Source organism: Akebia trifoliata, chromosome 8 (assembly GCF_017979445.1).
Source record: "Akebia trifoliata isolate Shusen 1 chromosome 8, ASM1797944v1, whole genome shotgun sequence".
Classification (NCBI taxonomy): Eukaryota; Viridiplantae; Streptophyta; class Magnoliopsida; order Ranunculales; family Lardizabalaceae; genus Akebia; species Akebia trifoliata.
Genome location: NC_141382.1, coordinates 46,955,042 through 46,968,487, shown reverse-complemented (window position 1 = coordinate 46,968,487; position 13,446 = coordinate 46,955,042). Strand labels below are relative to the sequence as shown.

General features: G+C 33.5%; 1 protein-coding gene across 1 annotated transcript; it reads left to right on the top strand.

Moving 5' to 3' along the window:
* Window positions 1-2,261: 2,261 nt before the first annotated feature.
* LOC147397272 (putative clathrin assembly protein At5g35200) lies at window positions 2,262-11,991 on the top strand. Its single transcript, XM_086452802.1, has 16 exons — window positions 2,262-2,411; window positions 3,132-3,252; window positions 3,433-3,502; window positions 5,306-5,403; window positions 6,968-7,109; window positions 7,192-7,292; window positions 8,226-8,309; window positions 8,472-8,522; window positions 8,629-8,694; window positions 8,780-8,845; window positions 9,170-9,250; window positions 9,376-9,453; window positions 10,111-10,260; window positions 10,383-10,458; window positions 10,847-10,968; window positions 11,278-11,991. Exons 2-16 carry the CDS (start codon window positions 3,154-3,156, stop codon window positions 11,635-11,637), a joined length of 1,644 nt encoding a protein of 547 aa, XP_086308928.1. The 5' UTR covers window positions 2,262-2,411; window positions 3,132-3,153; the 3' UTR covers window positions 11,638-11,991.
* The last annotated feature ends 1,455 nt before the right edge of the window (window positions 11,992-13,446 follow it).

Sequence of the window (13,446 nt, the reverse complement as noted above, 5' to 3'; positions counted from 1 at the left end):
ATAACATATTGTCATCCAACATGTAAGACAAACCATTAAAATATTACTTATTTAAAAATATATATATATTCTTTATTTCCAAAAGGTTGTTAAGATAGCATTATTTACATATTGTAAACCTAAAATTTAAGGTAGCTTCCCTTGTTTTTTTTAAATCTTTATCATTTCTAATTCCTTCATCATCACACTCTAAAATAACATTAAATTGACCAATGTGATTATGTTTTTTCTAATTTTATTTATTTTTAATTATGTATAAATATATTTCTTTCAAAAATATATTACTAAAAATTTATAAAAATTGATTCAATAGAAGTCTTTAAATTTGTCTTGATTAATGCTGGAGTGACTTTAGTGGGGGACATCTTGACGTGGTGGAGCGATCATGCCCATAGATACGTTTATCTAAGATTAGAGTAAAACTCATCTACAGACATGCATGCACCACCACATCAAGGTGTCCCCCACTAAGGTCACTCTAGCACGACTCATTTTTCTTTATACTAATTAAGATCCTAATTATGAAAAAAGTAAAAAAACTGTAATGATTTATTTATTTTTGGATTTTTTAAATATGGATAGAATAATCTTTACGATGATATTCATTTTTTATGTATAATATTGTTGGCCATTTATTTTCCTCCATAATTTATCTATAAGAAAACTATACTGATAAGGTGAATTGTACTTCCAGCAAATTTAATGTCTGAGATTCATGAGTATCTTTAGAACACAAATCTCAGAGATACTTATCCCAAAGATAAATATCAATCATTGGATTTTGCATTTAAAAGGTTGGGATCATTTGTTTTTTTCATGAGTCATTCTTAGGAGTCAAGGGATCCTGACCTATATTTAATATTTGGAAAAATTACTTAAAGGACCCTAGTTAAAGGATTTCTTTCTAATTAGTTCTTAAGTTTTAGTACTTCTCTTAATGGTCCATTTAGTAAAATTTCCTTCTCTGTATAATCATTCAATCACATCTTATGTTATAATATTTTTAAAATACCGAAACTATCCCTTTTTCATCTTCTTCATATACTTAGGTTTTTCAACGGCGATTTCAATCGTTTCCGACGATTTTTTACTGTGAATGATGAATGGAAATGATATACTTCTTATTTTGAACTTTTAGATGTATTTTTTTTTTTTTTCAACGATTTATCAAAAAAATGAAATTAGGATTTTTCAAAATTTTACTTTTTTTTTTTAATGAAAATAAACCAATGATGATTCTTTTGGTTTGAAATCATCTACATAAGTCATTATGTCAAGTTTTTAGTCGATCTTTCCATGTATTTTAGATCAAAAAACTTAAAAAATGGAAATCGGGTCGAGCTCACCACTTTTTATTTATTTCAATATTTTTATTGTCAAAAGCCATCACCTTTTATTGTCGAGCTCACCAATTATTATTGTTGAGTTCGACAATTTAAAAAAAATGTCGAACTCAACAATAAAAAGAATGAACTTGAAAATAATAAAAAGCGGCGAGCTCAACGTTGGTAAAATCTATTAATATTCATTGTTTCGAGTTTTTCCAACTAAAATACATGAAAAGATCGACTAAAAATTCAACATAACAACTTTTGTAGATGATTCCAAATCAAAAGAACCATTCTTTATCGATTTTCATCAAAAAACGAAGTAAAAGAATTGAAAAAATCCTAATGTTTTTTACACGTGTCTTTAAAATGTGTGGAAGAACCCTTGAAAATGACCTCTTCTTCATTTTCAAATCCTTTCCATTGGACTGTAGTTTCTGAAATTTGTCTGGGATGTCAAAAATCCAATTGTTTTGGACAACAAATGATGAATTTGAATGGTTATGGCAGTTTTAACATTTTCATCTTGAGAATGTTTGGAGTGAGGTTCTTGGATTGATTAGAATTTTTTATTTATTTACTAAATGAGTTATTAAGAGAAGCCCTAAATCTTAAGGATTAATTAGAAAAAAACCCTTCCATTAGAGTCTTTTAAGCAATTTTTCCTTTATATTTTAATAAGGATGGATATTTCATGTACAATATTATAAGATAATACAATTATTATTTTATAATTTATAACCAATCTGTATAAAGGGAGGATAAATCTTATCATTTAAAAGTAATATAATTGTATTGTATCATTTTTTATAACCAATCTTTGTAGGTGGGATAATTTTGTCATTTAAAAATAAATACTTGTATTTTATCAATTTGTAAGAAAGTTGAAAAAACAAGGTTTAAATGGAATTGTTTTAACATTAGGGAAGTTTTTGTAAATAGTAAATGGCTGAGGTCTACCTAGTAAAAGACTCATAAAAAATTGGTGTCAAACTGGACTAAAAGGTTCCTTCAGTCTTTTGCGGTCTCAGACAGAACCAGACCGAGTCCTCTCTCTCTCTCTCTGTCTCGAGTCGGGTTAAGGTGATTTTCATTTTCTCTTATATCTTTCTGTTTTATTTACTCATCTGTTCTTCGATTCTCTTAATTTCTGATTTCGAGTAACTAAGAATAATTTTTTTGAAAGATGAAAAGAAATAAAAATTTATTCTTAGTGAATCAGTAAGAATAAGCTTGTTTAGTTCCTGCAAGTCATGTAGAGTTGCTTTTAGATTTCATGTTCTTCGAGTTTTACTTTGTTAGGTCTTTGCTAAGTTCATGTTGTTTCTTCTTCTTTTCTGGCAGAGATGGAGATTTCTCTAATATTCTTTTGTTAGATTTTAGACCTTAGTTACGTTTTTCAACCTATGTTTTTCATTTTTGTTTAATATTTTTACTCGAATTTTGGCTGATTAAGTGGTTCTAAGCTGTAAAGAAGTTTAAAACTCGTGGATCCGATCTTCTTATGTTTTTTACCCTAATATTACAATCTAAAATTTTGTTTCTGTGGGTTGATATTTGGTTTTCTGGCTATTGTTGTAGAAATTCGGAATTTTTGTTTCCCATTATTGTAGAGCTTAAATTTTTTTTTTCTTGAATTAGTCTTGTTTAGTTTTCAATATTAGCCTGAATGTTAAGTTGTTGAGGAGATTAAAGTCACTTAATTCGCCAGGATGCCATTTGATTTTCAAAATTTACTTGATTTCTCTACTGCAATTTGAGATTTTCCAGTTTGAACCAAAGTTGTGTATTGTGTCTTTGTAGAAATCTGTAATTGGGAGAGAGAATGTCTGGAGGAGGTACACAAAAGAGCTTGCGAAAAGCTCTGGGAGCCATTAAAGATACCACCACAGTTGGATTGGCTAAAGTTAACAGTGATTACAAAGTGGGTGAAGTTCAAATGCTAATAAGTGTGTTTTTTTTTTTCATCGTGATGTTTCACTTGATAGAGGTTTTGTAATGACCTAGAAAGGCAACAATCCGAAGACAGTCTGTTTCTCATAGAAAACGTTTTTTTGGTAAACTTGGATATTTCTGAACTTATTTTTGGTGTTAAAATTTCCAGGAATTGGATATTGCAATTGTTAAGACCACAAATCATGTTGAACGCCCAGCAAAAGAAAAACACATACGAGGTGAATGGGTTTCTGTATCTGTGTTTGTGCGTGTATATATTATGATAATGTTGGTGTTTAAGTTGGTTGTCTTCCTCATAGATTAATGAATCTTGCTTTTCCTTACTCATTTGTGAACCATGTACCCGACTATCTAACAATGACATGGACTCGTGCATCGGTGTCCAACATGGATATAAGGTGTCTGACATGGTGCCTTCAAGAAGCGTGAACTGTTGACATGACTTTACACATGTGTTATAGTATACAACAAATCAACAACAACAAAGCCTTATTCCAAAGATTTGAGGCTGGCTAAATGTATCCTATTCCTCCATTCCACTTCATTTAGAGCCAAGTCATATGTAATAGTATAATATTGTAATTATATTTGACATAAAAGTCGGAAGATATGAAAAAATGGGAAAGAAGTATTCACAAGTAAAAGAAAGCTTTTCCATACACAATAGAACTGTCCAATAACTTACTAAATTTAAATGTCTATAATATAAAATGGCTATAGTTTTTTGTACAAACTAATTTTTTTATTTATATGGAGGATCTACCATACTAGCCCTCTCTTATAAGACCCTCCCCCCCCCCCCCCCCCCCCCCCCCTTCTTTTTTTGGGTGAAAATATCATTGAAATAAAGGGGACACTGCCTCATGCATCACGATGTGTCAACACAGAAACACTCACCAATACCTGTTGATGCAGCAAGAACCTTAAAATTCCTGTGTTGTTGTTTCATGGGTACCTGGCATTCTATTTAGTTTCTTACTACGTATACCATATGTCAAATTTTGAATAGCGGTGTCCTTCAATGTTAAGCGAGCTGAGAATCTTATACGCATTGTATGCTAATATTGATAATGTTCAATTCATTATGAAAATAACCCAATTTTATACTACTATTGATATCGTGCAATCTGTTGGGAAAATTATTCATGCTTCAATACACACGATATATGTCAATAAATTTCTTTGAACTATGTAAAATGAATAAGTACCTATAGACATAATATTTTAAAGCAATTTAACTACCCCTACAACCATATATACAATCATACATGTGTGGTTTTACTTTTGTTTATATTCTCTTTTGTTTCCTTGGTGGTCTCCTCAACTACCTTTAATAAAATTCTTTACTTATAAAAAAAATGTATACGATGAAACAAACAAGAAAACAATCAAGAAACGCAAGATTTATGTGATTCAACAAGATTGCCTACATCCACAAGCGATGATGAGATCCTTTCACTATTTCCATGAAAAACAGGGATGCAATCTTTCATTCTCACTTCCTCTAAGAAAAACTGAAAATCTCCCTCATAAAAACCCTAAAACGAGTTGGCTATGAATATATAGTCTATACAAAAGATGCAATTGCTCCACAGAATTGCACCTTGTGTATAGTCTGTTCTGCCAATATAATACCATCCACAGATACAAGGCACAAGCATAGCAATATTATACAATAAACTACATCTTTTGTAAGTAATATAATAAACTATGTTTAATGCTTAGATAAGTTAAAAGTATGATACCGATAAAAAAAGAAGTTAAAAGTATGATATTTAGTCGAAGCATGCTACCACTTACACTTAATTATGTATTTTAAAAGGATTCAATCAATTAGATTAATGTTGAATCATCATTCTCACCACCATCATATGGTAAATTTTGATGTATATTGTATTGGTAGGTTGAGAAATTGATATGTACAATTTGGTAATGTTTTAAACTTGCCAGCTTTGACTTGTCGCTAAAACAAATACTTAATCAATAGGGATCTGAAGCGTTTATCATTTCTGGTTTTGCAGCTATATTTGCTGCTGTTTCAGCTACGAGGCCACGGGCTGATGTTGCATATTGCATCCACACTCTTGCCAAGCGTCTTGCCAAGACACATAATTGGGCAGTATGTGAATCATGAGAAAATAGTATTTTATGCTGGATGCTGAACATAGGAAGCTAGTATTTTATGCTAGATGCATCTCTTGAAAGTGTTCATGAGAAGTCACATATGAGAGTCTTATTTGTATGCTATTAAAGAAAATTGTGAGATATTAAGGAAGAAAAGTTAAAATCTGGAAGCTGAACTTTAGAGAAAATGAAGTAATAGGGATACATATTATTCCCTCTCTAGTGTCTTTTTTGTGAAGGCACTTATAAAAAAAATTGTGCATACATCTTCGCTAATGTGAATGACAAGTACACAATGAGAAAATAAACAACTGGGAAAATAAACTGAATGCTTTGACATGTCCCCTCAAACGGTAGCTTAGATGTTTATCATGCTTAGTTTGCTTAGAATATCTATTTATTATAAAGAAATTCACAAGGTAATAAGGGAAAAAAGTTTGAGTGAACCTGGAAGAAGAATAGGAGAGAAAGCGAGGTATTAGGGATATGCATTATTCTGTATCTTGTATCTTGTTTGTAAAGGCACTTATAAATAAAATTGCGCATACACCCTTGCTATTTTTTATGACAAGTACACCTCCTACTTCTGATTCCGAACTACTATGTGGGTGTTATTCTGTATCTTGTATCTTGTTTGTAAGAAAATTGCGCATGCACACTCACTATTCTGTCTGACAAGTGTATAAGTAGAAAAAGAAAGTAAACATGAATTATTCTCTATCTCATATCTTGTTTGTAAATTGTAAAAGAACTTCAAAAGAAAATTGCACTTATACCCTCCCTATTCTTTGTAATTTGGCAAACAAGTATTTTTCTGTATCTTGCACCTTGTTTGTAAGAAAATTGCGCATACACCCTCACTTTTCTGTGTGAAAAGTACAGAGTTAAAAAGTAAACAAGTATTATTTTGTATTTTGTAAGGGCACTTATAAACAAAATTGTGTTTGCACCCTTACTATTTCGTGCAACAAGTACACAATTAAATAATTAACAAGTAGGAAAACAAATTAGATCCTTTCATTCTTCACCTCAGGCTGTAGCTTAGATATTATCATGCTTGGTTTGCTAAGGATGGTGTGACAACAGCCTATACACTGCATCGATTATAATTTCTGTAAGCTGATCAATATAATTCATACAAAATTATATAGATCATCCCGGACGTCATCTTTCCAAGAGACAATCAACCTCAATATACTTTGTTCTATTATTTACCATGGGTCGTTTCATCATATTGCATATTTCTTGTATTTTAGTTTAGTACACACTCCTACTTTTTACATGCATTCCTTTTTGGCTTTATCACACAAATATATACCAGAGTGCTCCTTTTGTAGTTAAGGTTAGTTAGGGACCCCCTCCCCCCCTCTTATTTTTACTTCCCCAAATCATTACATTGATCAATTTGGTTGTCTTTCTTAATCACAAAAAAGAAACAAAAGTCGATTTGTTTTTATATTGAATCTTAGCTAATGGTTTTAGAAGTGATGCTTTGAGGGATTTTCGCAACCACCTTTAAGCCCTGGCATTTGGCTAACTCAGTGTTGTTTGACTTTTAGGTAGCACTGAAAACTTTAATTGTTATCCATCGTGCTTTGAGGGATGTTGATTCCTCATTCCGTGAAGAACTTATTAACTATGGCGGGAGCAGAAGCCAGATGCTCAACTTGGCACATTTTAAGGATGATTCCAGTCCAAATGGTACTCAGTTGTTCCAAAAACGTTATATATTTCAAAATAAAATTTAGTCCATCCATGACATTTTTCATTAATCTTGTTTCAGCATGGGATTATTCTGCGTGGGTTCGTGCATATGCTTTATTTTTAGAGGAGAGGCTTGAATGTTTTCGTGTGTTGAAGTATGACGTTGAGACGGATCACCCAGTAAGCATTTCTTTGTCTTTTTTGATAGTCTTTCTCTTACTCTTTTATATTAGAGTGCTGATAATATGATGGACTTTTGGTGGACAGACTTGACGCACGCTGACATGGAAGCACATACCATATTAAAAAAATAAAAAAGAGAAAAAAGAGAGTTTCCCTCTCCTGCCCATAGTGAAAGAAGGAAACTTTCAGATCTGATCACCTTGTCACATTCAAAATCATGATCTGATGAAATGGGGTTGTAGAGGATAAAATTATATGAAGTTTTAAAAAAAAAGTTATTTTTCACTGTCGAATTTTAGTTTTAAATGTGGGTGCTCGGTGGCCGTCCGTTTTATACACCATGGATCAAGCTCGAAAAACAATTGTTTTTAATTTTTAATTTTTGTTTTGTTTTGAATATGAATATTTTCATGAAATCTAGATGTCTGTGTTGTTGGATTGTTAATGTGATAATCAATGTGAGCCCAACGATCCTTTTTAAGACTTGAAATCTAAAAAAAAAATATGTGGGCAGAGAACGGGCAAGAGAGAGAAACTTTCTCTTTTTATTTTTTAATAAATTATGTGCTTCCACGTCGGCGTGTGTCAAGTCTGTCATATTATCAGCACTCTTTATATTATTTGCTCTGGCAAAACTTGTATTGCAGTCTGCAACTCAGTACGGCATCTTTTAACAATGCAAATGCTAAATTGGCGACTGCAAAATTTTTAACTATGCATTCATATTTAGTTTCACCTTTCCTTATGTTTTCAAATCTGCATTATTTGAAGGCATCATTTTGAGGGACAATTCGTTCCTTCATTTTCCTTGAATTTAATCTCTGATGGCTGACAGTTGGGACTCTAATACAATGATTTGAGTCATATAGAATGTGTGACAAAATTCTTCTTAGTCACAATATTTTATATATTTATTTATTTTTTACACAGAGAACCAGGGATCTGGATACTGCTGAATTGCTTGAGCAGTTACCGGTTTTGCAACAGCTGCTTCTTCGTGTTCTCGGTTGTCTGGTAAATTTTATGACTCTGTCCAAAATTTAAATGGAGTTCACACTCCATTTATGTTTTTATACAATTATACGGGTCTTACTACGTGGTATTTTTACATTGAATATTTTCCATATCTTGTGATATATTTCATATGGGAATATTTATGTTGGAACTTATATGCAGCCGCAAGGAGCTGCAGTTTATAATTTTGTGATTCAGTTAGCACTTTCAATGGTAAGTAATCTTTTAACTCTTTAATTTACCTTTGATTGATTATTTTAGCATAAATGTCTGGCCAATGGCATTCGTATGGATTCTTTACATTTATCACTTCAAACAGGTTGCTGGGGAAAGCATTAAGATTTATAGTGCTATTAGTGATGGTACAGTGAATATGGTTGACAAGGTGTGCTTATTATTTTACTTTGTAAACAAAAAAGCTTACTATTTAGGTTCATATATTATATATGTGATGACTGGGATTGTGGCAGTTCTTTGAGATGCAACGCCATGATGCTCTTAGGGCTCTTGATATATACAGGAGAGCAGGGCAGCAGGTATATTTTTTGTGTGTAATGATTTCCTAATGCCCCCCTACGTCCCCATCACAGAACTGTAGATCATTTGCCTTGGGATATGCATAACCATAAATCTTTTTCTTGTGTATCCTGTGGTAAATGATCTACAATTCTGTGATGGAGGCATGTGTCAGAGGGGGGAGTCATATTATCACAACTCTTTTTTTTTCCTTTTATAAGTAATTAGCCTTATGACTGCATTCCTTGCTGGAAAAAATTCTTATATGAAGTACCAATTTAGGTAAAGAGTTTATAAAATTTCAGCATTCACTGTTTTTTTCTACTTATCTCTTGGTACTTCAGGCAGAGAGATTATCTGAATTTTATGAAATATGTAAAAGCCTTGATCTTGGACGTGGAGAAAGATTTATCAAGATTGAGCAGGTTTGGAATTTTTTTCTTCCTATTGATGCCTTTTATAAGGACTTTTGCTTTCTTTGATAACTGATCTTATCATTTTTGCCATCAATTCAAAGCTTTTTGAACTGGTTTACTGATTCACAATGCAGCCCCCAGCGTCATTTCTAACAGCCATGGAGGAGTATGTGAAAGATGCTCCACGAGCTTCTTTGGTTCGCAGAGATCAGGTATGGAAGTCTAGTTTTCATTTCAAATGGGTAGAAAATTGATAGAAAATCCATAAATGCAGCATGATCTAAATCTGACAAGTAGGGTGCAGAACATATTATGGTATTATTGACACTATCAAGAACTATAATAATGTCATGGATATTACCATAAAAGGGCTTCCATATTGGCTAGTGCAGTCCAGCATTGAAACTGTAACAATTCCCAGGCTCAAAAGTTCTCTAGTTCAAGAATCCGATGTGAAAGTATCATCCTGTTACATTGGCTGGGAGAGATTAGTAACTTCATAACTAAGTCCAGACACCAAATTTATGAAACTAATGCTTTAGAATCTCATAAACTAGTTTTTTAGAAAAAAATCTCTTAAGTTCCTTGGAAAACTGACCTTTTCCTCCAAAGTGTCCTCATAAATTTTTGGCAGACATGTTTCATTCCAAGTGTTTCAAAATGCAAAACTCATCCTCCGAACTATTTTAGCAGCATATGAGAATGATTAACGTGCTTCTATTTTATTTCCTCATGCTAGCAGAATCTGTTGGTGCAATACCTGCAACTTAATGAAAATGTTCTTTCATTTGTGTCGGGACACCATGAACCTTTTTGGCTCAATAGGGCTGCCATGCTTCACTTATGAATCTTTCTGTTCATGTAATCAGGTTGCGGGTGATAAAATTTCTGCTCCCAAAGAGGTCTTGGCTATAGGGTACAAGAAAACCCCAGAAGTTGAGGTGGCGCGTCCACCTTCACCACCTCCACCTGAACCAGTTAAAGTTGAAGCTCCAGTTTCTGAACCGCCTGATTTGTTGGTGATTGCTGAGTCCATTGTCTACTTTACATCAATCACGACTACTTTCTATGAATTTCTATTTTAGCTGAAGGTTTGAGGACTTTCATCCTATCTAAAAATACTTGTTTTCATGGTTACCAGAGTTTGAATGATCCGATCCCAGATGCAGCAGAACTCGATGAGAAAAATGCTCTGGCTCTTGCTATTGTTCCAGTTGGTAAGTTGCTCAATAGGGCGTCACGAATTTATATTAAAAAAAAATATTTCACTTACAAGTCATTCATGTCGAGTCAACTCCAAGACTTGCCCTAGTCTTGAATTATATTAATGAAAATTTTTATATTGTTTGTAAAGTAATTATCGTATAAAACTCAAGCAACCCTTTGGGTTGTGAAGAAGTTGGCAAAAAAATTTCTTTGCACTTAAAGATACAAACTTATGTTTAACCCCTCTATTTATAGAGAAGACACGAGATTTTGAGTCGCACTATCTCAGCCAAATAAAGTTCTGTTAGAGTGGATTTGAAATTGGATTGAATTCTAATTAACTAAGAGCTTCTTGAGCTGGGATGGAACACCCCTAACGATGCCCTTTGGTTCTTGCAGCTGATCCATATAATGATGTCCCTCCTGCTGCCCCCACTCCAGCTAATGGAACTACAGGTTGGGAATTGGCACTTGTGGGTGCCCCAAGTTCAAATGAGAGCACTACAGCTGCGAGCAAACTGGTCTGATTCTTATTTCCTGTATTTTATTTCTCACCAAGGTTTCGTTGTTTGCGATATAACATTCAATTACACTCACAACACTTAAGGCACCATTATAGTTCTAGCTAAAATATTACCTTATCTTGGATCTGAGTTGATGTTTAGAACTAAGATATGATTTCCTGTTGGAGCAAGTATTCTGTATCCATGCTTGATCACCCATCCTTCCATCCCAACTTTAAGTATTTCACTTTTTTTTTTTCCCATTCTCGAGAATCGGTTTAGAATATCTCAGAATTTATGCTAATTCTTTTTAACTTGCAAAACTAGGCGGGTGGGCTGGACAAGCTTACATTGGACAGCTTATATGATGATGCTCTCCGACGGACAAACCAGAATGTGGGCTACAATCCATGGGAGCCAGCACCCGTTGTGCATCCAATGATGCAACAAGTGGCACATGATCCATTCCTTGCATCAAATGCGGTGGCGGCACCACCTTCTGTGCAGATGACAGCAATGGCCCATCAACAACACGCTTTCATGTTGCAACAACAGATGATGATGAGGGGCCCACAACAGCAACAACCTTTAAATCCTTTTGGTAATCTGTACGGAGCTGGCGTCAACCCATATGGATCAGGTACACCAGTTCAAGCCTATAATCCTTACACCACCGGCCTTATTTAGAAAACACGAAGGGAAATTCAGTTCTTACGAACACGATAAACGGGTGGATGACTAGGACTGGTTTTATTAGATGTGTATGTGTAACTAGTAGGAGATTGTTGTCCACGTATTTAAGCTAGGGCTGAGCTTTGGAACATTTGATTAATTATGCGACCAATAGCTCCTAATAATTTTTTTAGATCACACTAAAATTTTGGACCTGCAATACATGTTATTAATGCTTGAGCAGGAACCCTGATTCTTGTTTTCTTTGTTGAAATTAGGCTTGGAATGTTATAAATGATTTGTATAATCTGTGTTTATTGTTTATGTATTATGTATAATTGAATGATTATGAGATTTTGTTTTTGATTAGTTTAATTCTTGCTTAGATACAACTTAATGAGGAAAATTACATTTAACTTCATGTTTTTTAATGTTGCCCTTTCTCGTTTACGTTGATTAATCTCTACTGTTACAAGGGTGTTGATGTCCAAGTGTGATGGGATTGCCCTTTAAGAAATGTGAGATGGTAACTTAAAAGAACTATAAAATGAAGAAATGAAAACTACTCTCTATGAGCTAGTCCATGAGAGATTTTGGGCTCCTAAAAATGCCTAAATCCAATGGCTCTAAATGATTTATCAATCAGGCTTATTTAAATAGAACGCAACATTGAATACGAGTGACAGGTGTTATTGACAAACACCTCAGGTCTCCCTCTCTCTCTCTAATGATCATCCATGGTAGGTAAGGGAATTGAACTTACATGAAGACATTATGATCAAAACTTGATAGTCATTTTCATCTAAATTAATTCCTAGTTCTGTGAAAAATAAAATTCATATATTATTGTTTAATACTTTATTCATCTAAATTCGGATCTATATTACCTATCCTAATTGAAAGAAATGGTTAGAGATGGAAGACACTTTTCTTTACTATTAAAATGAGAGGAGGAATAGAAGTGGTTCAACATAAAAATTTGGATCTCACAAACGCCTCCCACTTTTACATTTAAACTTAAAAATATAATCAATCTCATTTTTGGTCAAAAATTAAGAAAATTGCGACCGATCACCCTATAATTATTACAAGTGAGTCCTTTTGAAACATGTCTTTGCCCATGCCACCTTGTTATTTGTAATATGTTCTAATGGATAAGATCTTCAGCTAACGATATAGTCAAAGTATTTTGAAAATATGAGTTATAAGTTTTTGGTGATGATCATCTCTATGGTGAGAAAATCATCTTGATCAAAAATCTTTTTTTTTTTTGAAATTTCTAACCCTAGTCAAAAGTGATTTACGAGAAAAAAAAAAGAACGGTTCAAGATTTTTCAACATTTGTAAATTAGGTTAGAAGTTTCATAATGGACTTTTGTTATTTTTTATTCAAAAATCATACATCTATTTATGGGTTGGGATCCATAGATTAATGAAAAGTGGTCTTATATTTTCACACGAAATCCCAATTGTTTATATTTGTGACCGATCCGACCCATAAAGTATACTAACCGGTCAGGCTGGACTGAGTATTTTGAGACCTTAGCCTGGCCTGGATCTAACGGCTTGAATAATGATGAATCCACGTGGCTGATGTGGCACATCTTTTTCCTGTGTATCCCTCTCTTTTGACACGTCAGCCGCATACTAAGACCGCGTGCATTCATCAAGACTCATGTGGGCTCAATAAATATCTGATGACTAGAGTATGGAGCTGCTATTGCCACATGAAGTTTTGCTAACGCCACCCCAAGGCTGAACTGGGCATTTTGAGACCTTAGCATGACCTGGATTTTAACGGCTTGAAATTTTTTGAGCCCAATA